The following is a 23,992-nucleotide window of genomic DNA, read 5'->3' as shown; positions in this document are numbered from 1 at the left end:
TGAAATTTTCTATCAATATGACATTTCCGCCAATCTTTCACCCGCTAACTATATGCAATTCAATCGATATCTTCGTCGTAGTACTACCATCTTCGGGCTCTCGTATTTGATATTATTCATTATCTTGGATTCTGTACATCACTGATTCGATGTAAGCACTATCACATCAAGCTTGTTTCGCATACCCGAAACCGTTTTTCCAAGACTCACGCCCTTGGATAACCCTGGCACCAAAAGCAAAACAAAGTACCCTATGTATACAACAGCAAACACCACCGTTATTCCCAGAAAGCAGTTTTGCATGCAAAAAGTGTGTTACGATATAGTAGTCATGAACATAGCAAAGCGCCTCTCCCAGCCAAAGCAGTCGTCATGGCTACAGCCATTCTCGTCATCTTCGTTATTAGTGGTGGTGTTCTCCGTATCAGGGCGATGTCTGCAGAGGACACCATATTCTTGAATGCAGCAATTGAAAGGTCTGCATGAAACTGGACCTATGTCTTGCTTTCCGTCGTGCAGGGCCGCTCTCTTGCGCTCCTCGAGGTCGCCCCATAAAATAAAGAGCTTTTCTCGGAGTTCTTTTAGGTCGTGTTGGTTTCGTCTTAGACTAATGGACGTAGGAAGATTTAAAGTTAGAAGATCGGTCTCACGAGACTTTCATACTTTAGGTCAATTATGCAAGGGGTGATCGGCAACACTTACTCGACTGCAGTTAATCCCAATAGATACTCCGCGTCCGGGCCAGCAACAAATAACCTCATCTGTTCTTTTGCTTGGCCTGCGGGTGGAGGAGGGACGCTTTCCACGAGCAGACAAAAGCGCCACTCCCATCTAATGAACCGGTCGGGGTCTCTCTGGGAGGTTCCCTCGCCGGAGGAGTCTTCGGGGACGGAGAAGTCTTCCAGTCGTGGGGGGAAGAAATCGACCACACGAACTGTGGTTCGGTAGCAGAAATTCTGGAAAGGGAAGCGGTACTGTATGTTGTTATATGAGATGTTGTCATGGAGTTTGTTTGAGAGGATCGCTTCGAGGGACATTGTAGGAACAGACGGGTTGCCGGCTATGACTGTCATGGACTGTCAATCAATTGTACAATACCACAGTGGCTATTAACCAGACAGCATGACTCACTGTTCTCATTTGGTGCATATCGCTTGCTGCTTGCTGCTGTGATGGGAACTTGGCCTTCTTCCACCTTTTCGGCTCTCTTTCGCTGTTTCTTGGTGCTTCTCTTGGGAACTTGCTGGGCTTCGTTTTCCGGTTCCCGCTTCCGAGGATTCGCTTTCCAGTATTCCGTCCTACGCTGTAAAAATTGCTCGACAAATGTATCTTTGCGACGGTCCAAGGTATGTACATTCACTGAATTTGGATTCGTGCGGTTTGTGTGAACACTGGCCTCTAAGATCCCATTGATGCGGCTGCGCTTGACATGCACATTGTATAGCTGGATGAGATCGTTATTCTTTAGGTGTTGGCGTGCATACGACGCATGGGGTTCCCAGAGGGTGATTGTGAGAGTCATTCGTCCAACAGGTCCTGTCCATTTCTTCTTGGGTTTTTTTTGATAACCGTAGACATCTCCTTCAGTGCCAAAGTCATTGTCACCGGCAGCGCCTATTCGGCGGTCTTCGAGACCATCGTTGGCCGTGTAATCGGTGAAATAGAGGACGACCTTTTCACTGTCGTTGGTATAGATCTTGACAATTTCCCCAACGAGATCAACATAGTTTCGCTCTACAATATCCTTGACAAGTGAGAGCTTCTTGTGCGGATAAGGCTTGGAATTTGGAATTGCAGCCTGGACAATATAGGGGCCACGCGGAGTATCCTGGGCTGGGGCTTTGCGGAAGCCATCGACCGCAGGGAGGCTATTCATCAAATTAAGAGCATGTATCTTCTCCGAAGGCGATGGTTCAAAGTGTGTAGGGCCACAAAGGGGTGCAGGACTAGACGTGGGATCCGGGTCCAAGCGAAAGATTGCCCAAGGTACTTCTCTATCCTGGGCAGCGACTCCCAGCGGGTCTCCTTTAAAATTTCTTATCTGCAGTCAAAGAGTCAGTCTGTCACCTATGAAGGGGTCTAATCAAGCCTCACGAACCCACAGATCTCGTATCAGGATCACATCGCGTACTTGGACGGGAGGTAAATGGCTCTCATTGTCTTTGAAATATTTTATTTTCAACCCGTCCCATGTATGTCCATTGTCAAGACCTGAGTCCTTGATGGTAAAGGTGATACAGCTGGACGAGCCTCTAGACTTCCAAATCCCACCGAAGACGTCGACTACGACGCCAATGACACTTACTCTGCCCTGCGCAGAGAGCGCAGTGGACACATCCACGAAGCGAGACATGGTGTGGAAATTACGTTATGTCGCACAATTCATATTGAAGCCACGGTAGAACAGAGCCTGATGCATATAATGCATCCACTGCAGGACTGAAACGTCGTGAGGTCGGATCTCCTTGGCTGTTAATATAGATAAATAAGTTACTAGAAGTAGTATTGTTGATCGAACCGCGAATAGATCGACGCGGGACCGAGTGGAGCAGTTAGTAGTAATACACGTAAACAACGCATCCACCAGAAGGGCCCGAATTAGAAATGGCTCGCAAGACAGCCGGTTTCCAGAACAGCGTCAGAAGGTTTCTCGATCACAACTGATCCAATATAGATAAAGAAACAAGCAGACGCGTATGTAAGGCAAAGAAATGAGAGGAACCGGCGCCAACTTCGCTTAGGCGGAAGTGGCGCTTGCGGGCGGAGCTGGACGAAAACAGCAAATCAGCGGCGTCCCGTGACTGGGCAATCCCACCTCCGAAGAGCATCAACACTTTTTTCCCCTCCTTCTACCATCTCAGCTTTGCGCTTGTCCTTTCTTCCTTTGTCTAGCCTCTTTCTCTATCCCCTTATTTAGCTCGCTGGGATTCCCATCTCCCACATCTTGCTATCTACTTCATCTTCTTCTTTTCTCCCTCATCTCCCTTTTCTCTTCCCCCCATTTCTTAAGCTAATACACCCGGTTGTGGTGCGCTTTGTTTTCACCCCTCTGTGTCCCAAGCAACCATGGCCGAGCGCTACATCCCCGAGCATCGTCGCACTCAGTTCAAGGCCCGGAACCAGTTCCGGCCTGACGAGCTCCGTCGTCGTCGTGAGGAACAACAGGTTGAAATCAGAAAGCAGAAGAGAGATGAGAATTTGGCCAAGAGGAGAGGTATCCAGACCCGCGATGGCGGCATTGGTGTGGGCGGCGGCGTAGCTGCCGAGAGTGACGATGAGGCCAGCGCCATCGAGAGTGAGGTATGCGGTTCCTGCATTTCTTTTTGTTTCTATATCCATTGTTCGATTTCTTTGTTCCTTTCCCGACCGGGAGCTGCGCCCGTCGGCTGCCCGTTTTCGATCTTTCTTTCTGGTCGGTCTTGCTTGTCCAGATGCGTCCCAGTGAGAGCTTTTCACCGCTTTGCCGCCGGGCGAGCCCTCTCTCGGCCTTGACTAGACAAGCACACGACCAGCATCATCAAGACTACCATTGCGCTCAGCAAAGATGTGTTCATTCCTGTGCAAATTAGCTAATGGATGGTTTTCTAGCTTAATGTGGAGCTCCCCGAGATGGTTAAGGGCGTCTTCTCCGATCAGATCGACCAGCAGATCCAAGCCACCACCAAGTTCAGGAAATTGCTCTCCAAGGAGCGCAACCCTCCCATTGAGCGTGTCATCGAGACCGGTGTCGTGAGCCGCTTTGTTGAATTCCTCCGATCCCCCCACACTCTTGTTCAGTTCGAAGCCGCTTGGGCTTTGACCAACATTGCCTCCGGTTCCGCCCAACAGACCCAGGTCGTTATCGAGGCTGGTGCTGTGCCGATCTTCTGCGAGCTCCTGAGCAGCCCTGAGCCCGATGTTCGTGAGCAGGCCGTCTGGGCCCTTGGTAACATTGCGGGTGACAGCCCTCAATGCCGTGACTTTGTCCTTAACGCCGGTGCTCTGCGTCCTCTGCTGAACCTCATCAACGATGGCCGGAAGCTGAGCATGCTGCGCAACGCTACCTGGACCCTGAGCAACTTCTGCCGCGGCAAGACGCCTCAGCCTGATTGGAACACCGTATGTCATCCTCTCTTCTCATGCTAACGAGCTGTTGTCGCTAACAATGAATTCCAAAGATTGCCCCCGCTCTTCCTGTCCTTGCTAAGCTCATCTACATGCTTGATGATGAGGTCCTGATCGATGCTTGCTGGGCCATCTCCTACCTGTCCGATGGCGCCAACGACAAGATCCAGGCTGTCATCGAGGCCGGCATCCCCCGCCGTCTTGTCGAGCTCCTCATGCACGCCTCGACCTCAGTCCAGACCCCCGCTCTCCGGTCGGTTGGCAACATCGTCACTGGTGACGATGTCCAGACCCAGGTCATCATCAACTGCGGTGCTCTTCCCGCCCTCCTTGCTCTGCTGAGCTCCACCAAGGACGGTATCCGTAAGGAGGCGTGCTGGACTATCTCCAACATCACTGCTGGTAACTCCAGCCAGATCCAGGCCGTCGTCGACGCCGGCATTATCCCTCCCTTGATCAACCTGCTGGCGAACGGTGACTTCAAGACGCGTAAGGAGGCCTGCTGGGCCATCTCCAACGCCACCTCCGGTGGTCTGCAGAAGCCTGATCAGATCCGCTACCTTGTGTCCCAGGGATGCATCAAGCCCCTGTGCGACCTTCTTGCTTGCCCTGACAACAAGATTATCCAGGTTGCTCTGGATGGTCTGGAGAACATCCTTAAGGTCGGCGAGATGGACAAGGAGGCTGGCCAGGCCGAGGCAAACGTCAACCGCTATGCCCTGTTCATCGAAGAGGCCGGTGGTATGGAGAAGATCCATGACTGCCAGAACAACGCCAACGAGGAGATCTACATGAAGGCGTACAACATCATCGAGAAGTACTTCTCTGATGAGGACGAGGCTGGTGACATTGATGAGGTTGCTCCTCAGCAGACCCAGACTGGATTCGCCCTCGGCACCACGCAACAGCAGGGCGGATTCAACTTCGCCAACGGTGGTGACTCCATGGATATGTAAAAACAAAAAACAAGACAAAAACAAAATTGACACGCATTCTACTGGCAATGAAACAATGACCCCACATGAGAGATCTGCACCCATCTATTTTGATTCTTTCTCGCTAGATCTACACCTGGCGGTCACCATGCCGCCATGTGGACCCCTCAACCTTGAGTTCGTGGAGGCTCTGGGACGAGATTATCACTTCATTATTCCAGGCTTCTCGTGACTCAAGAACGGCGGTGTCTAGTGTGGCTTCTGGCCATCCTTGGAGTAACTTTGCGAAGTCTCTTCCGACTCTTTCTTGTTTTGCCCTTCCAGGTTTCCTCATTTTAACCCCTTCTGTCCTCCCCCTCCCCCTCCCCCATTCCCATTTTCCCTTCCCGTATCATGATTCTTCCCCTCTGTTTTGACCATCACGAACGATAAAGATTCACCATCATGTACCCCTTCTTATACGTGCCTATTACTCTGGTACCACCCCGTAGCATCCCTCATACACAGGCGTATTTGTTTTCTTTTTTCGGTCTCATTCTTGTTCATTTCCTCTGGATTATCCCTTCGGTTGTGGTTGTTTTGCGGGCTTAGGTGCTTTCCGTCCCCTTATCGCCTAGACAGACAAAAATAAAGGAATACTACTAGGCGTTGGTGTCGGCATACGCAGACCACTGGCTCTGTCCCTGGATGTGGTTTGGAATCCTTAGAGAAACAGGAACAAACTCAGTATAGTTTAAAGAGATCCAACAGATCCAGTCATGGTGGATAGTAAACCTAGCCCTGGAAATTGACATATTCTTTTTCACCCCATATATGCCTTACCTACGCTGAAACATCTCATATGTGTTCCCTTGGTTTCTTTCCATGTAATCCTGACACGGAGTGAAATACACCGAGCCAACTTGCCCAAAGCAAACTTGTCCTCACACCAAATACTAATCGTATCACACAGATACACAGGTACGTACATTTGTACAACCGTAGAGGTCGTAGGGCGTTATACAGGCAAGATAAAGAGAGCCTAGAACATCCCCTGCCTGTAGACTACTCATGTTGGAACACCCACTTGGGAGAGCCAGGCAGACTTTTCTCTACGGAAGTTGGAACGAAGAAAACAATTATGTGTAGTTTGCGAGTATCTCCTTCATTGTCCGGGGCAAAGGAAGCTTAATGGAGACAGAAGTAAATCAAGAAACGAAGAGTAGTGATATCAAGCCAGGGCTACATAGTAGTAACAGTAAGATGGAAAGCCGGGGTGGGTAGTAGAAATGAAGAAAAAGCAAAGAGACCCCGCATATTGAATTGGAAGGACAGAAGGGAGAATCGAAGATTGAAGAAAATGACAATAGATCGTCACACCGAATCGCAATCAATCAGAAAGATAAAGAAAGGTAAATGGCCTAGAATAGCAAATTGACACCTTTGATACTGCGTGCCTTTCCCTAATAATTTTCGTCCGAAAAAGAAAATATCAACTTAATAGACAAGACATGAATGGTATGATGGAAACAGAAATAAACTAATCACCCATAACTTCGTCCTCGTCCGGATCTGGATTATCGTCCTCTTCCTCTTCCTCCTCATCGTGGTCTTGGTCGATGTTCTCCTCTTCGAGGAGGCCACGGGCTCGTAGGTCCTCCTCTTCGTCATCTTCGTGATGGGATTCTTCTTCAGCGTCGTTCTCATCCTCGTCCTCTTCGTCGTCGTCTATCCGTTCGGCGGATTTGTGCTCTCCTGCTCGCTTGCTGGCGCCAGCACCATTCTGGGTTTTGCTTTGCGCCGATGGTTGTTTACTTCGTGTGGCGGCTCGTGTTGCTGTGCTCCTGCTGGGTATGAGGTCCCCAAGATAGGCGAGGACTTCACGGTAGTTTCGACCCAGCTGGGACCGGTTCTTGAGCAGTTTCTTCGTTAATGCCCCACTGTCTGATCCGGTGGCGTCGATGATGCGTCCGACGATGGCGAGGACAATCTTGCCGGTCAGTTCGCACAGGCGTTGTTCGGCAATGATGCTCGATCGGAGGCGCTCGTCGTCCAGTATTTCTTCGGGTTCGGACTCTTCGTCGTCTTCATCCTGGGGTGCTTTCCGGATGTCTTCGTCGGACAGCCCGTCATCATCGGCAGCCCTTATGGGAACTCGGATCTTCCTCGCGTACGTGCGTTCTGCTATGCTATGTATCCTGGCGATGAGTGTCTTTGGCTCACGTCCGATCTCTTGGACAAGACTTTGAGTCTGGAGGATTACATCCTCGTCATTGGCTGCAGTCAGTCCAGCATGGCGAAGGGTGCCGAATAAGGTCTGAAGGTCTAGAAGCGTCGTGGCTGCGCAAAACCTGATGTCGTCCAGCCCCAAGCGCTGCTTCATGATAGCAACAAGTGTTGTGGTAAAAATCTCACGGCCCTTGGTCAGAGCCTCGAAGTATGCCGTATTAAACGATGCCTTTCCTGCATTCAGGGCCGTGGTCAATGTCTGCACCTTCCACATGAAGTAGAACAGAAGCGTCCGAATGCTGTTTGTAACCAGTTCACTTTCTGCCTTGGCGAGATCCTCATCATCCTCCGGGTCGCGCAGCCCCCGTTTCATCAGATGCACGAGAGCGTTGAATGGTGCTTCAGAAACGTCTGTGCGCTTACCCTTCGATCGACCAGAAGGCATGGTTTCCAAGACATGCGTACAGTCCGTCACACTGGCAAGGTTGGATATCCGGATCACTGTGTTGACGAGTTCGTTCAGGGTCGCGGGAGATATCGAGCCTCCCTTTGACACGTCCTGCTTTCGTGACAGAGTGCTCAGAGTCTCCACCACGTTGTCCCATAGCTCCTGAATCTTGCCCTCGAGCGCCTCGCGCATATCATCGGAGCTCTTTGCATGAATAAACGCAACGCTGGCCTCGGCCAGGACATCCTGGTCTGAATGGGTCAAGAATTGCTTGTTTATGTCGTTCAACAACGCGGTATAAGCCGTTGCGTCTTTTTGTATATCCTCGATCTTTTCCAAGTCGACGAGATGTTCAAGCCTCAAGACCGCAAATGCCGCCTCCGGTACGGAGCCGTATTTGTTGAGCAGCTGTGGAATGATCTGCGCCAGGCTATGCGAGATCTCCTCCTGCAGTTCTGGGATCTTGTCGGTCAATGCCTTGACTTTCCGGCCCCTCTTATCAATGTCTGACTTGGCAATCTCTAGGACGCGCAGTTTAACTGCGCAGCACAGTACTTCCAGAAGGATCACTTCCTGACCTTCTTGCATCTTGTACGATTTTCGGACCACAGCAGCAGTATCATCCTCGCTGGGGTCCTCCGGGATCTGGGAATGGTCATAGAGAAGGTATCCTGCCAGAGACTGCCAGTGAGCAAGGTCGGTGAGATGGGGATAAATGGCCTCCGTGGCAAGAACGAAACGTGTGTCCATCGGAGCACCCGAAAGCGCATCTCGTGGCGCCACGGTTTCCTCGGCACTTTCATTCTCGAGATCGTCGTAGGCTTGGAGAATATCTGCTAGGCACTTGAACTTGATCCAAGAGCGCTTGGGTGACTCGAAATCGTCCTCATCTTCATCACCGAAGATCTCGCCAGCCTCCTCTGCCATCTTCTCCATGGTGGAGTCGAACACATCCTCGACATTCGCAACGAAGAAGCGACCAGCCGCTTTACGGATCCGGGGTTCGGAGTCGAAAACGAGTTTGCCGACCGTATCCACATCAGCCGGTTCAATCAATCCAGCATCGCGAATCAGGTCAAGGAGCTCGATAGCAGAAGTGCGCACAGTAATCTCAGCATCGTGGGCAGCCATTTCTACCAGGCGTTGGCGGAAACGTTCCGTGAACGATCGAAGGCCCGCCATGTTGTCTTTGATCTCATAGAGGGACTTGAGCTGCTCAACTACCACTGCACGCGATTGGCCCGCGGCGTCAGAGAGGTTCCAGCCAAAATAACGAAGGAACTGGCCCTCGAAAAAGTACTCGCGATAGGTGCGCATCCAGCGTCCCAGAGCTGCCAGGCACTCGGCGCGGATGGCGGGGTCGATATCCCGGTAGCGATGGACGAAGACAACGTTCACACCATCTTTCAGGTAGTCGTCGATCATCTCCAGCTTCTTCTCACCCTCCTCGATCGCTGTCTCAATAGCTTCGACTCGGCCCTTGTTCACTGACCGCTTTTTCTTCTCACTTTCCAGCTGTTTGCGGGACGTGGAGACAGTGGTGTTGACCTCCCGCGCAATATCACAGAAAGCATTCATCGTGGCCAGGGAGACAACGGTAGCGGTGTGTCTGAAAGGCCGGCATCCGGAAGAGGACAGGGACGAGATCCAAACTTGGATGTTCTCGAAAAGGTTCGGATCGCTGTATAGCACGGACGAGTGGTGCAGGGTTTGGATCAGGGTCATGATGAAACTCTCCAAAACGGGGTGGAAAGACCTCAGTTTCCTGGACTTGGAGATCAAGGGGTACTCGGAAATTCCTAAAGTTTGGTACTGATTTGCCAAATCACTCACACGATGTGGGGCGTGGTCGACATTCTCAATATCAACGGTCGTTACTTCTAGATCAGTTCCCGAGCATTTCAGCATGAAGTTAACCATGTCGCACACTGCCTCCTGCTGTTCTTCTTGATAATGCGTAAGCCACTCCGCCGCAACCGTTTCGACGGTCCGTCCCTTGCCAAAGACCTCCGCTAGGAACGAAATCCGTGTCAGCTATAGCATTTACGCCAAGGGATCAATTGGAGTAAGACACCTACCATAGAGACCGCCCTCGCGCGCAGCCATGGTGAGTCGCGCTTTCATCTGCCTGGGACGTGAAACCGGTTTCTTTCCGTTGGCAGCGGGCCGCAGGGCCAGGCGACTAGGTAGGCCGTTGCCAGCGACCTTGGGTTTCTTCGCGGTACGGGACTTGGGCTTCGGTTTCGATGAAGACGACTGCTTCTTGGCAGCCGCTTTGCGCGCAGCCCGCTTCTTCTCGCGCAGTTCCTCTTCGTCGGGATCTTCGTCGCCGGGCTCATCACTGTCTGACTCGGACGCGTCCTCGTTGCTCAGTTCATTGTCATCATCGTTATCATCGCCAGTCGTGGTGCGCTTGCGCTTAGCCCCGCCTGCGGTCGCACCATTGCTGGCGCCAAAGCTCTGGGAGTACAGCTCTGGTTTTCGCGTCACGCGACCCGACTTCCTCCTGTCTGTTGACGGGGAGGCATCACTCTGGGTCTGGTCCGGCTGAGGTGTTGAGAGGGGCGACTCGGCTTCCATATCGTCTGTCTGTCGGGGAAAGATATTATATCACTGTAAGTCGGAAAAACGGTCAGTCGGGATCCAACGGAATTCATTGGATGGATGTTTTCAGAGGATTTCGCAGGGCGTAGAGCGTACTTGGACGTGGGGGTTGGTGATCTGTCAAAGATAGAGATGAAACGGGAGCCGCCAAACGCGATGTTGGGGGGTTTCCCAATGACTTCCGGGTTTGCGCGCGCGTTTGAGGCACGTTGCGGCACGCGGACAGTGGGCGGGGAAGAAACGTGAAAAATAAGATAGATCAATAGTAAAGGGAAGCAATTGAGGACATGCGGAAGCCGGAAGTGGGACCCAAGGGATACGGGGAGGAGAGAGGGAGGGGGGTTAGATAGGACGACGGAGGAGGGACTTTGGGGATCTTGACTTTGGCTCGTTGACGGACGACGCGCTTTGGTGCCTGGCGATGACGGGGAGCCAACAGGCGTGGCAGCCTCAGGCGACAAAACTCCGCTTCTGAATAATACACAAGCTAGACCCCGTGACTTTGTATGGAGGATGTAAAATGACAGGCGGAAAAGAATAAAAATATAATTACCGAACTACTCCCAGAAAGGGAAGGTACACGCTTGGCACTGGCGAGCAGGTGACCAGGTGACGGGGCCAACCCTAGCCCTGGCGCAAGCCCCAAAGCGGGAAGTGCGGAGGAGGAAGTAATCGATGCCGTAATGGAAACCACGGGGGGCTCCATCGCGACTTCCTAAAAAAGACGCGATTGAAGGGCCAAGAAGTGCCAGACCATCAAATTCCAGTCATCTCCATCAAGACCCCGCCTTGATGCTGATTTTGCGACGCCATTGAAGTCTGGCGATCCTCGATCTTCTCTCCGCGCAGTAGCACAGCCCATCAGCTGTTCCTTTTGCCTGACGATAGTCCACTCCTTCCCTCCCTTTCCCCCCCCCCCAACGTCTGGCCCGGACCTGGGGAAAGCAAACATCGTCACCCCCAGCTCCATTTCATCATCTGGTTCTCCTCTCACGCCGCGATGAGCAACTGCTCGACCATGCGGTTAAAAGCCAAGCATTCCGTCTTCGTCTCGCTCTTTTCCTTCTACCTCCACCCATAAAATATCCACCTTCAATTACTCACTCTCTCTCTTACTCCCTCTCTCTATCCTTCTTCTACTTTTTCTTCTTGTTGTTCATGTACTTCACAAAAAATCTGCAATCATGCCGATAAAGTCTCCCTTTGAGTCCTCCATCGCAAAGCCGGGCCATGGCAAGGTGGTTCTCTCTCTCCTCCCACCAGCAAATCCCTCTCTCACGACCCTCACCTATAAATATCCTCTCAAACTCCTCACTCGTGTCCCCGGCTTCGTTCCGCAGAACGCCGCTCTCTCAAAATGTCCTTCCAACCCCGTCCACCTCTACCTTCTCACCTACGGCGGAGGCCTGCTACCAGGCGACCACATTTCGGTCTCCATTACCCTCGAAGCTCACACCCGTATGGTCGTGACAACACCACAAGGGAGCACCAAGATTTTCAAGACTGAGCCCATCAGCATGAAGGGCCACCGCAGCACTCTCAAACACTCTCTCTCCGACAAGAGTCGGCAAACATTAGACGTGCATGTCGGCGACGGTGCTGCTCTCTGCTATCTGCCAGACCCAGCTGTGCCATACAAAGACAGTCGCTATGAGCAAGTCCAGACCTTCACGGTCGACGGTCTAAATAAGAGCAGTCTCTGCATTCTCGACTGGGTGACAGAAGGCCGGACGTCCCGTGGTGAGAGCTGGGACTTCCATCTCTGGCGAGGCAAGAACGAGGTATGGACTACAACAACAGACGGGAAAGGAGCACTGCCAAAGAAGAAGCTGCTGCTCCGGGACTCGCTCATTCTCGATGACGAGGTTGACGTGGCCCTTCTTGAAAACGGAGTGGACACATGCGACCGTAGTAATCTGTTACGGGAGCGTACCCGACCGCACGGGGTCGTGGGGACCTTGATTCTCTACGGGCCAGTCTTTGAAAAGCTCGCGTCTTTCATCATGGACCGGTTCTCCTCGCTACCGAGGATTGGCGCAAGGAATTGGGCCTCCTCGGCGCCGGCCGCTATGGAGTCCACGCCCAACTATGATTCCCAAGTGACATTCACGGCAGCACGGGTGCGTGCCGGGTTTGTGCTGGTGAAGTTTGGCGCGAAGGAATTTGCAACGGCCAAGGATTGGCTGGGTGGGATTCTGCGCGAGGAGGGTACGGTGTTCCGTGAGTTCGGTGAGGAAGCGTTGTTTTGTATGTGATTTACCTATCCACATAGGGGTCTTATTTTTCATACATACTACGTCTTTCCGCTCGTCCCTCGGGAGGGACTAGCCAGTTATCTTTTCTGTTATTTTTTTACTATCTTCATAGATAGATGATACCCGGATCACGTATCCCCCGAAACAGATATGTTTCCAAATCAAACAGTTACTTTTTTCTTTCATCACCAAGAGAACCGCAGTCCAAAGTAACCCATCCACGAGAAGTTAATAGAAGTCATCAGCTCAGATTTTGAGCCAAAATGATCAGAATTTCTTCTTCACTGATCTATTCACAACCAGCATCATCTAGTACTCTAGTGTAGTAGTAGTACTTCCGCAGCTATCTAGTAAACCAACCAACCAATCACTCCCCAGATTTCCCCTCAACAACTGACTAGTAGCTAAACCTAAACCAGACCTCCCCAAAGAAAAACTGAATCAATACTGATCCCAAAACCATCATGTGGGTATCTACCTAGCACAAAAAAAGAAGAAAGCCCAAAAAAAACGCCATCTTTATCATCATCGTCTAGTAGTAGAAAGACCATGCATCACACCAGGTGAATAGCGTGGGGGGCGATCATTGCATGCGATCGATGTATGTGAGAAAAGGGAAAGAAAACAAAAAAGAAAAAAAAAAAAAGAAAGAAGAAAGAAAAACCGAACTATTTACAATCAACTCCACCAATCCGAGATTCTAGGCCGCCAATCCTGACGAGTGGCGCTGCGCAGATCATCCACGTTCAGATAGTCGATACCTTCGCGGACGAGTAAGCTCCAAAGATGGTTGCGCAGACTCCGTGGCCAGGCGGGTACGCCCCAGTAGCGGACTTTAAGGCCATGACGATGAGCGGCGCGGATCTGGGCGCGGATCTGATCGACTTGGCGCTGGGAGAGCCGGAAGGACCAGGGCATGCCGATGGATTTCTTGAAGGAGACGGAAGCGTAGTAGCTATTGGTCCAATCAAAGGTGTCGGGGCCGATTTCTGCGTCGGAAATGCCGGACAGGCCTTGACCGACATTCTTGGTGGCGCGGGTGGCTATCCCTGTGTCTTTTGCGGCTTCGGGGGTATTTGAGAGGGAGACGTCATCATCATTGTTGTAGTCCTCGGTGGTGATGTTCTCGTCGACAAGTTTGTCGAGCGGTGCATCGAAGAAGATATCGCGGTAGGTGGTGTTGGCCGTGACTAGGTTGAAGGGGGTATTGCCGGTGCCGACAACGGTTATGGGGCCCGGAATGATGTCGGTGCCGTTGAAGAAGGAAAGATAGCCGCGCTCGCGGAGCGGGGCGAGCTGTGCATGCACGTAGTTCCAAGTTTCTTGACCGTCCGTTTTAAAGTCGATCAACAGGATTAGGGTTTGCGAGGGATCCATGTCGAAGACCCCTTGCGGCGGACTGTCGCGCTGAGGGTGGAGGTCGGTGATGGGGTTTTGCTGCTCGAGAATGCGCAGCAGCGGGTTGATGTACAGGTTGCGCAGAGTTCGCTGGGGCGTCAGCGCCGACATGGTATGGCCGACGTAGAGGTCATCTTCGACGAGCCACACATCGGCCTCCACGCCGGTACAACCAGCCTGCAGGGCAGAGAACAACGGCACGGGGCGCCAGTAGTCATTGTGAGAGTGGCATCGCACGGGGACGATATCTCTGGAGATGTCTGTTGGCCAATGCAGGATGTCCGCGGAAGGGGATCGCTGGTCGCTATGACGCCACCGCTCGATGGCACGGTCGAATTCGTCGGGGAAGAAGGAGACGGCGATGCTGCAGGCAATGGAGATGAACTGGACGACGCCCCTGTATCGTTGGAGGTGAGTTGACGGAACACTCACCCATTAGGGGAAGAGGTTGAGGGAAGGTGGGTGGGGAACTCGACTCACAGCATGACGAGGAGTCCCAGGAGAGGGTAACACAAGCACCGCGACAATGATTTGATTCTTTGATATTGTCGCGAGGAGGAATGCCAGGCGGCAGTGGGAGTGGCGTTGTTGGCGGAGGCGAGCAGTGGGCGAGCGTCGGCGGGCTGGCGGTGATGCTTCTTTTGTTTCTCCCGCGGCGATAAGTAGGCGGCGATAAGAGCAACGATTCCCCGCATACCCCCCGATCGTGGTCGCTTGGCCGCGTAGAATTGGGATGCTTCTATATCAGCATCGTAGGCCGGGTCATTGAGGGCAGTACTCGTCTCAAAATCCTTGTCTAATGGGAACCGGTCCAATTGACTTTTATCGTCGTGATTGGAAAAGGTGGAATGAGGGTAAGCCGAGGGAGACGAAGAGGCCATACTGCTTGATCCGCTCACTCACTACTTACTCACTCACTCACTCACTCACTGCTAGTCAGGAACCAAGAGGGAGGAAAGAGAGTAGGAGTAGGAGTAGTAAGTAGGGTAAAATGGGGTCGCTTTATGGGGGTTTATATTATATATTGGGGGTCAGGCAAATGCCGATAAGTCGAGCGAGAAAAGCTGCCCGGACCACCAACGGTTGTCCCATGATTCATTCAATCAATGGGGGAAAGTGCCCTGGAGGATGAGGAAGAGGGGGTGGGATCCATCAGTTGCAGCCGAATTGCCGCAGGGCCCCGGGAAGAATGTGAGGGTGAATGGAAGCGATCTCCACTTTCCAAAAGGTAAATTTGGTTGTCACAGTCATATTTAATTTTGATATTCACCGATCAACCATGTCACCCATCTTGATATTCCCTCTTTCTCTTTGCGTGCTGACGACCACACTTGGGATTCGTGTAGACCCTGTCTTGACACACATCTTTCTCGTTCCTATCCATGGAAAATTATTCAGTACTGAAACCTTAGTACAATCCTTCTGTCTGGCCAGAAGAAGTCGGGGAACGAGCCAACACGCCCATGTGCGGTACTGAAGCTGACGATTGGTCCATCCCAACTAGTCTACCCTTCCATCCAACCTAAGAAAGTCTTGTTCCTAATACTGCAGTGAATGATAGTGCTTACCTATATGTCAGACACCATTATTTTAAATTACTAGTTTCAAGGGTCCCCTTCTTTGTCTAACCTCACCTCATCACAAGCATTCTACGTACTAGTAATAATTACTACTATATACAATAAGGCAGTAATCGAAGAAGATGAGACTGTTGCCTAAACACATGGATCATCAGCAGAAAATGACACGGCCACCACCACCCACTGTGGGACACAAACGTACAGGAGAGAGGGGGGGCGAGAAAAAATAAATCCCGCGGAACAGCAGTGGATGTGGATGGAACCCTTGAACAACATTCTATGGTGCCGACTTACCCAGAGTGCAGTGCAAAGGCATGAGGTGATCGGGGAATTGATTAGTGCCGGACCAGACCAGACTTCTCGCACTAAATTGGCTAGGCTGCAGGCTGTCTGCAGCGGTTGCAGAACAACAAGTGGTCCAACACACTGCTACTAGTAGTACTTACACAGTAGGGTTAATACTGGATATTGCTAGGATTATAAACCTAGAGGATGATTACTACTTTATAATGTAGCAGTTGTGTGAGTGAGACATTTAGCTATGGTCGAATGACAGTGTTGTGTGGCTTCTAAGTCAGTACAGTGTAGGGCCAGCGTTGCATCGCATTTAACTGGTGGTTTACATCCGAGAGGGCAGTCAGTCTAGCTTGCATTTCGGATGTACGGATTACACTCTGGAGCCTGGTGGTCGAATGCTTAGAAATGAAAACTGGGTTGCTCATTAGGTATGATTATATTATTTTATTTGTTTATTTACTATAATCCCTATTATGGTCAGGTTCATGTAGAGTTGTTCTGCCCTATGCTGTTCAATCCTACTTGATAGGTCGGAATATATATTCTAGGCTGGCCCTACAAAGGGTCCAACATATATCACAGGTCTACTATACCATCCTTGATCCTTTGTACCAAACCAGCCACATAACAAAAACCAAATGGAATTATATCGGTGGTACCATCTTTACAGAAAACATACACACAATAATATCCTGTAGAAACAACCAGACCCAAACCCATTCGCAATGATGTCTCCAATGTCCTCCGTAGATAGTACTAAGATCCCATCCTTATCAGCGGCGATAAGATACGCCGCCCACCCGAAAAGGGAAACTCAAAAAAAGTTTCAACTCCATCTAACCAACACCGATACCCCATCTACCACAACAACCCACATATAGAACCATTACAATGCCTCACAAACACAAGCGCCGTGAGAAGGATGCCAAGTAAGTCTCCAACCCATAATAAACAATACCAACCCACTAATCAAAAAACCACAACAGCACCTACGACCTCCCCCCCACCGTAATCGCCAAACCCCTTCCCGTCCGCGATCCCTCCAAACCCACCAAAGGCAAAGGCAAAGGAGGCAAAGGAGGCAAGGGCGGCAAACCACAAACACCAGCCAAACCCACAAAACAAGCCATCGGGGAACGCAAGGTCAAATCCAAATCTACCTCAGAATGGGCCGACGACACTCCGCGCGCATTCCGCCACCTACTACAACTTCAGCAGAAGCAACAAAACGGCGCACAGCAGAAGAAACGTAAACGTAACGGGAATAACGATTCCGATTCATCAGACTCCGACGAAGATGTTCCTCCTCAAACGAACAAGAAGAACAATAACAAGAAGAAGAAGGCCGCTACAACCACTACTACCACCACACCCAGCACTACAGAAACCTCGCAAGCCGAAGAAAAGGCAGTAAAACCGCAAATCCTCCCCGGCGAAAAACTTTCCGACTTCGCGGCGCGCGTCGATCGCGAAATGCCCCTCTCCAACATGTCGCGCAGCACGAAACCGTCCGCGACAGATGTGCCCAAGATCCGCGAAACGCGGGTGACGAAGCATGAGAAGCACCTGCTACGACTGCAATCGCAATGGCGGAAGGAAGAATTGGAGATATTAGAGAAGGAGGCGGCGGAGCGGGAAGAGCGCGAAGAGGAGATGGAGGAGCAGTTGCGGCTGTGGAAGGAGTGGGAGGCGGAGGGAGGCAAGAGGAAGGCGAAGAAGAAGGGCGTGCAGAAACAGCAGCAGGCGAAGGTGGAGGCGGACCCGTGGGCGAAGTTGAAGAAGGAACGGATGAATAAACAGATTAGTCCGTTGGATGTGGTGCAGGCGCCGCCGCAGTTGACGAAGCCGAGAGAGGTGTTTAAGGTACGGGGAGGCGCCAAGGTGGATGTTGCGAATGTTCCTGCTGCTGGTGGAGCGACGAGTTTGAGGCGCAGAGAGGAGTTGGCGAATGAGCGGAGGAATATTGTTGAGGAGTATCGGAGGTTGATGGCTGAGAAGAGGAGGGGATAATCTCTTCGTTTGTCTATTTGTCTATGTGAGGCTGCATTGAGGTATAGATGGAGGATGCATTGTTGTAGATAACAACTACCAATACCCCTAGAAGAAGTTTTTGAAACACGTCTGAAAATGCTTTTTTATATATACAAGATACACATCATGTCTAAGTATGTCCCAGATATCAAAAAGAAAAAGAACAAAAACACCAATGCTCACTCTACTCCTGCTGCAAGGACTTAACGTAGTCGGCCGCCTTGGCCTTGATCTCCTCGACCATCTTGTCATTTCCACCCTCAGCCGACGCCAGCTTCTCCTCAAAGGAAAGCCACTTCTTGAAGAAGAATTTCGCCTGCTTCGGCCGAACCTTCTTGCTGGCCTCAACGGCGGCGGCAGCGCCACCCTTCTTCGTGTCGCGGATGCCCAGGACCCGCTCGAACAGACGGCGGACCTGCTCGGCATCGCCGTTCTTGATCTCCAGATCCAAGAGGATGTTCCAGAGATCGATCTTCTTGGGGAACGAGGACAGTAGACCCTCGAACACCGTGCGACCACGCTCGATGTCTCCGTTAGCCGAGCGGAACTCCAGCTGGCCGAACTTGGACGTCAGCTCAACGTGGGTGTGGGAAGGCAGGGACTGCAGGGCGCGAGGCAGTAGCGCACGAGCGCGCTCGGGAGCAGCCATGGTGTCGAACAGGAAGCTGGCGTAGTTGACGAAGAACTTGGGGGATCCGAAGACCTTCTTCTTGAGAGCGGTCTGGAAGAGGTCATCCGCTTTCTGTAGGTGACTCTGTTAGCATGCGAAAGGAAACTCAAAGCACATGTGGTGAAACTTACCTCGTTCTTGCCAGACTGGATGTAGATGCTGATCGTCCGCTCGTAAACCTCCTGGGTATCGTTGTACTGGCACGCACGCTTGAAGACGTCCTCCAGAGTGTCGTCGTTGCCGTAGGTGTTCTCCAAGTTGAGCATGGCCACCCAGATGTTCAGCTTCTCGGAGTCCTGGCCGATGGTGATGGTGCGCAGAGCACGCTCGGCAATCTCACGAGCCTTCTCGACCTCACCCAGCTCCAACTGGAAGGCCATGTACTGAAGCCACAGGAGGGAGGAGTCGGGCTCACCGAGCAGTAGTCGTTCGTAGTCGGCGACAGACTGGGGTCCGTTAGCATCCAGATCACCGGTCCGGTCGACCTGGATCTCGGGCTTGCGGTTCTTCTTCTTCTTGGGTCGCGAGTCCTCCTCGTCATCCGAGTCTGAGCGGGCATCAGCCTCATCGTTGTCCTGGTTGTTGCCGCTCCAGTCGAAACCACCAGCACCGAGTCCGCCGTCTTTCCGGCTTGCCTTGGCTGGTGCATCGGTCATTTCCTCGTCGTCACTCTCTTCTTCGGACTCCTCGTCACTATCACCCTCGAGGTCGACTCCGCCCATGGAAACGTCACTCTCCTCATCGTCGCTGCCCTCGACATCAACGCCACCGAAGCCATCCAAGCTGACGCCTTCAGAGTCGTCATCCTCCTCCTCTTCGTCGCTGTCCTCTTCCTCATCGAAGTAGGAAGCCTTCAGTCCGAAAGAGATTTTCTCCTGCTTACGGTCGATCTTGAGGATCTTGGCCTTCACAGCATCGCCCTCTTCGTACAAGGTCCGGGCATCTTCCACACGACCCTCAGCCATTTCACTGCGGTGGCAAAGACCGCTGATGTTCTTAGAACCGTCGATGACGACAAAGGCACCGAACTCCTCGACCTTGCGGACCTTACCAGTAACAATCTGGCCAGGCTTGAGGTCGTGAAGCGTGATGGGAGCCTTGTAGTTGGGGTCCAGAACAGACTCCTTCAAACTCATCTGCAGCTTGCCTTGCTCCGAGTCGGACACAGTAACACGGCCCTTGACCAGTTGGTCGGCCTGGAAGGAGTCCTTCCACTCCTTGAGGTAGGAATCAGAAAGGTCAGAGATGCGGACATACGCAGTAACATCGCGGCCGACCGTGACGAAGAGTCCGTTGTCTGCGACCCTCCGGATGAAACCACGAACAACGTCGTTCACCTTGAGTTGCTTAATGGAGGTAACCTCCTTGTCCTGGACGGGCAGGGAGGAGCTGAGAACCTTGGACGGACGCAGAGAGAGGGAGATCTTCTTGTTAGCCTTGTCAATGGCAACGACACACGCGCGGAGCACTTCGTTCTTCTGGTACACAGTAGGATTGGCCTTGCTGAAATCATCAGCCATATCAATCAGATCAACAGCACCAACAATCGATTTGCTAAGCTGCATGATGACCTGTCGTTCAGTCACCTTAGTGACACGTCCCGGCAGAACCATTCCAACCGAAACATCTTCAAAGACAAGCTTATCGGAGCGCTGCTTGGCGGACAGATCCAGACGGCCCTTGTCAGCGTCTACCGCGGAAACATGAACCTTCAGCGCAGATCCCACGGGATAGTGCTTCTCCACATCGGCAAGGAGGGACAGGTCATCGGAAGCGTCCATAAGACGCAGTCTGCCGCGAACATTGGGGGACAAGTTGATCCAAAGGCAGTCATCGGCCACGTTGTTGACGAAACCAACCCATGTCGAGCCAACCTGGACCTGCTCCAGGTTCAAAGGACTGGGGTTGGCAGCCTGCAGGAAGCTTGGCTTCACAGACAGCTCGAACACCGGGAACTTTCCGGTGCGGTGACTGATAGGAAGGAACTTGTGATTGCGAGCGTCGTGGATACCCAGAATCCTGGCTGAGATAACCTGCTTGGGACGGAAGAAGCGCAAGGGCTGCTTGCGATCCTTGATGTCCTCCCACTTGTCAAACACCTCAGAGACGTCGATGCGGCCCTGGATGTTGTCGGCCAGCTGAACGTTGACCTGAGTCGCTCTGACAGACACGACCTTGCACTTTGTGACCCTTCCGAAGGTGAAATCAGACATCGACTTGATGCCCTCGTCAATAGCGTTAGCGACGGCATCGTCAGTGGGAGTGGGTTCGGGCTTGGCGGCAGCCTTCTTCTTTGCACCGGCGTGGGTGGCCTCCGAAGGGTTCATGCTCAAGATGAACCGTTTAAAGTCTGCGTCGACCGAATGAACGGTGGCGGTGACGACTTGACCCCGAGCCATGTCATAGTCCGGCTTGTTGACATTCTCATCACCGACAAGTCGCTTAGGAACGAGACCAATAACACCACCCAAAAATTCAACGAAGACACCGTTCATGGTGATGTTGCGGATGAAGCCCGTAACGTCGGCACCTTCCTTGAGGTCCTCGAACTTGGACGGGATTGAGCCGTGCTTAGCGGCCTTCTTCAGGCTCTGTCTACCCGTTACCCGGATGAGGCGATGTGCGCGCTGAATGTCGATCACCATCAGTTCATTGAGCTTCTGCCCAACACGGATCTTTGAAAGGGTAGAGGCCTGCTTCGAAGGGGAGCCATCAACCACATGCTCAACGTTGAGTCGAGCCACAAGGCCATAATCATCCAACTTAAGAAGCGTATCGTCGGCCGACTTCTCGAAAACTGTACCAGAGACAAGCATGCCCGGGTGAATGTTCTCAAAAGCCTTCCTGTAAGCCTCGGTGAAAGTCTCGGGATCCTTGCAAGAGACAGCAAGCTTCTCACGAGAGGCATCCACGCTCAAGGCGTGAACATTGACCACTTGACCGAGTCTGAAGTGTTGTGAAGGGTCCTTGATGTATGCCTCGCTCATCTCCGACACAGGAAGGAAACCGCGGATTGAACCGTAGAACTGAACCACAGCACCATGGGGTTGAATCTTGATGATGGTTCCCGGGGACTGGGTGCCAGGAGTGATTTCTTCATAGTCCTTCCAGATCGCAGATTCGCTGTTCAACAAGCTCTTCTTCAGCGTCAGACGGATCTGGCGCTTCTCCAAGTTGACCGACAAGATCCTGGTCGACACCGTCATACCCTCGCGGAACTTCTTCTCGGGGAATTGCAAAGGAGTATCGGCGAAATGCATGGACGGAACAAGACCTGTGATGCCATCTGCAAGGACAACAATCAGGCCATCGACACCGTTGGCTCCGATGAGAAGCTTCTCCACCTTTCCTTTCACAACTGCACCCAGGGTCACGTCTTCGACCCGGAGGAAAGGCTGATCAATGACCTTCTTCTCGAAAGACAGGAGGTACAGGTTATCAATGGCACTGTATCCGACCACTCTTCCCTCGTGCACCGATTCAACTCGGAAGGGTCCAAGCTCAGGCGAAATGGTTTCTACCTGTCCATCTGCAAGTCGCGACACGTGAACGAATCCGAGATGCTTAGTCGAACCGATCTGCACGTACACACCGAGACCGGGTTCCACCTTAACCACCTTAGCCTCCGGCACAATGGCAGAGATGGCGGGTGCGTCGTCCGAGGAACCGGGGCCGCCATCAGTGGCAAATTTGGCGACGTGGTCGAGTAGCGAGAATCCAACCTTGTATGGCTCAGCGGAGGGGAAAGTGCAGACGAGACGGCCCTTGATCTTGGCGCCAGTGCTGTATTTCTTGGTCAGATCGTCCTTTCCGGAGCTTCCCCCAGATTGAACCAGATCGACCGTGGCATCCAGCATGCCCATGATCTTTCCGGCCATGCCAGTTGACGAAACATCGGTCAGAAGGATTTCCGCAGCAGTACCTGGGAGGAAAGAGGTAATCGTAGGAGCTGTGCTGAGGTAGTGTGACTTTTTGATAGAACCGGCGGACTGGAGGTTGGCGGACAGCTTGATGACACTGCCGTTAGCATTCTGGCCAGTGACCATACACAAGAAGACCGAGCCTTCCTTGATAGTGGAAGGCTGAGTCTTGGGATCAACTTCCTTGGAGGACATAAATCCCTTGACCTCACCTCCCTCAAGACCCAGGTCCATAACCAGACCATGATCTTCCACACTGACAACCGAGGCTTGAACAGCGGAGTTGACGACCAGATCCGATTTCGAAAGACCCGAGTTGGCCTGTCTTGGGTCGACTGAAAGCTCAATGCGCTTCCTGCTCTTAGCACTGGCATCGGCGGCATTGCTTCCCGCGGAAACAACGTATGCTCGCAAATACTGGCCGAGGTAGAAGTATTTGTGAAGGTCTAGCGAGTCGTCGTCCTCATCATCTTCCCCCTCGTCGCTTCCGTCATCCTTGAGAATCTTCTCAATCTTCTCCTCCAGCACCTTGGACACGGATGTTAAAGGCACGTAACCAGTGAGATTGTTGGGCAGGGACAGTCCGATGTCGTGAGCGTTGATACTCGAAACCTGTCCTAGTACCATAGTTCCCGGTACAATACGCTAAATCTGTAAGCTTCAAGAAGCGCATATATTGCCTCACTTGCCCTTCAAAAACATACCTTGAAATTGAGACCCTCAATGCGAACATCTTTCTTCTCCGTCGCATCCTTCTCTGCATCCTTCTTTCCCTTTGTCTTCTTCTTGCGAGATTTCTTCGCGGCAGCAGATTTCGTATCGTCGCCGGCGTCTTCCATATCTGTGTCTTCCATTCCATCATCTCCAAAGTCGCCGGCAGACGGCTTGGAGCCCTTCTGCTCGAAGAGGACATCTTTCGTTGCCTGGATCTGGATCTGCTTGCGTTCGAGAGGCGTCAAAACGCTTCCACCACCACGAGGGAAGGAAGGCTCGTCATCGCGCAAGACGGAGAGTTCCGAAGCCTTGGGCGCAGAGTTTGCGTCGGGCTTGGAATTGCTATCATTCGATGCGGTTTTCTGTTTCTTCTGGTCCTTCTTGCGATCCTCTGCTCCGACACGGACACGCTTCTGGGGTTGACGGGCAGATGCCTCCTCTGCGGCATTGCCCTTGCGCTTAATTGGAGCCATCGTGGCAAAAGTGTGAAGTGTCCGAAACGAAGGTACGGACACGATGAGCTGCTCCAAAGCTCCCAAATCGTACTTCTTCAATGCAAGAAAAATTAAAATTTCTGGACGGAAAAGCCGATCATCATACTGACCGCCTTCTGGTTTGGGGGGTACCGCCCATTCTCGAACCAACTTAATTGGTATATACACCGCCTACTGGATCCAGTCAGGCGCGACACGAAAAGGCACGTCGACACGAGACTTTTCCCTTTTTTCCGCGCCTGGAGGACATCATCCACGGCCCCCAGCTCCACTCGCCATGCCTCCATTTGCTCTCTAACCTCGTTCTTTTTTACCCCCCTCTTCCCCCCTCTCC

The 23,992-nt window shown here is 52.2% G+C and overlaps 7 protein-coding genes across 7 annotated transcripts; 3 read left to right on the top strand and 4 right to left on the bottom strand.

The window, feature by feature from the left end:
* Positions 1-315: 315 nt before the first annotated feature.
* Positions 316-2,353, bottom strand: AtWU_02416 (telomere-binding alpha subunit central domain protein; the record flags this gene model as incomplete). The annotated part of the gene is made up of 4 exons (XM_035497530.1): positions 316-607; positions 703-1,066; positions 1,132-2,041; positions 2,099-2,353. 4 exons carry the CDS (start codon positions 2,351-2,353, stop codon positions 316-318), a joined length of 1,821 nt encoding a protein of 606 aa, XP_035353423.1.
* Positions 2,354-3,066: 713 nt separating this feature from the next.
* Positions 3,067-5,060, top strand: AtWU_02415 (karyopherin alpha; the record flags this gene model as incomplete). The annotated part of the gene is made up of 3 exons (XM_035497529.1): positions 3,067-3,300; positions 3,589-4,098; positions 4,158-5,060. The coding sequence occupies 3 exons, from the start codon at positions 3,067-3,069 to the stop codon at positions 5,058-5,060; spliced, it is 1,647 nt and encodes a 548-aa protein (XP_035353422.1).
* A 1,498-nt stretch (positions 5,061-6,558) lies between these two features.
* Positions 6,559-10,275, bottom strand: AtWU_02414 (cohesin subunit IRR1; the record flags this gene model as incomplete). Its single annotated transcript, XM_035497528.1, has 2 exons — positions 6,559-9,707; positions 9,774-10,275. The coding sequence occupies 2 exons, from the start codon at positions 10,273-10,275 to the stop codon at positions 6,559-6,561; spliced, it is 3,651 nt and encodes a 1,216-aa protein (XP_035353421.1).
* A 1,208-nt stretch (positions 10,276-11,483) lies between these two features.
* Positions 11,484-12,554, top strand: AtWU_02413 (urease accessory protein UreD; the record flags this gene model as incomplete). The annotated part of the gene is made up of 1 exon (XM_035497527.1): positions 11,484-12,554. One exon carries the CDS (start codon positions 11,484-11,486, stop codon positions 12,552-12,554), a length of 1,071 nt encoding a protein of 356 aa, XP_035353420.1.
* Positions 12,555-13,232: 678 nt separating this feature from the next.
* On the bottom strand, positions 13,233-14,833 carry AtWU_02412 (uncharacterized protein; the record flags this gene model as incomplete). The annotated part of the gene is made up of 2 exons (XM_035497526.1): positions 13,233-14,349; positions 14,433-14,833. The coding sequence occupies 2 exons, from the start codon at positions 14,831-14,833 to the stop codon at positions 13,233-13,235; spliced, it is 1,518 nt and encodes a 505-aa protein (XP_035353419.1).
* Positions 14,834-16,720: 1,887 nt separating this feature from the next.
* On the top strand, positions 16,721-17,839 carry AtWU_02411 (uncharacterized protein; the record flags this gene model as incomplete). The annotated part of the gene is made up of 2 exons (XM_035497525.1): positions 16,721-16,758; positions 16,816-17,839. The coding sequence occupies 2 exons, from the start codon at positions 16,721-16,723 to the stop codon at positions 17,837-17,839; spliced, it is 1,062 nt and encodes a 353-aa protein (XP_035353418.1).
* Positions 17,840-18,044: 205 nt separating this feature from the next.
* AtWU_02410 (putative rRNA biogenesis protein RRP5) lies at positions 18,045-23,637 on the bottom strand (the record flags this gene model as incomplete). Its single annotated transcript, XM_035497524.1, has 3 exons — positions 18,045-18,602; positions 18,662-23,095; positions 23,155-23,637. The coding sequence occupies 3 exons, from the start codon at positions 23,635-23,637 to the stop codon at positions 18,045-18,047; spliced, it is 5,475 nt and encodes a 1,824-aa protein (XP_035353417.1).
* Positions 23,638-23,992: the final 355 nt, after the last annotated feature.

This window comes from Aspergillus tubingensis (genome assembly GCF_013340325.1).
Source record: "Aspergillus tubingensis WU-2223L DNA, scaffold_3, whole genome shotgun sequence".
In the NCBI taxonomy this organism is placed as follows: Eukaryota; Fungi; Ascomycota; class Eurotiomycetes; order Eurotiales; family Aspergillaceae; genus Aspergillus; species Aspergillus tubingensis.
The sequence above is the reverse complement of the archived record's forward strand: the minus strand, read 5'-3'. Positions and strand labels throughout refer to the sequence as shown.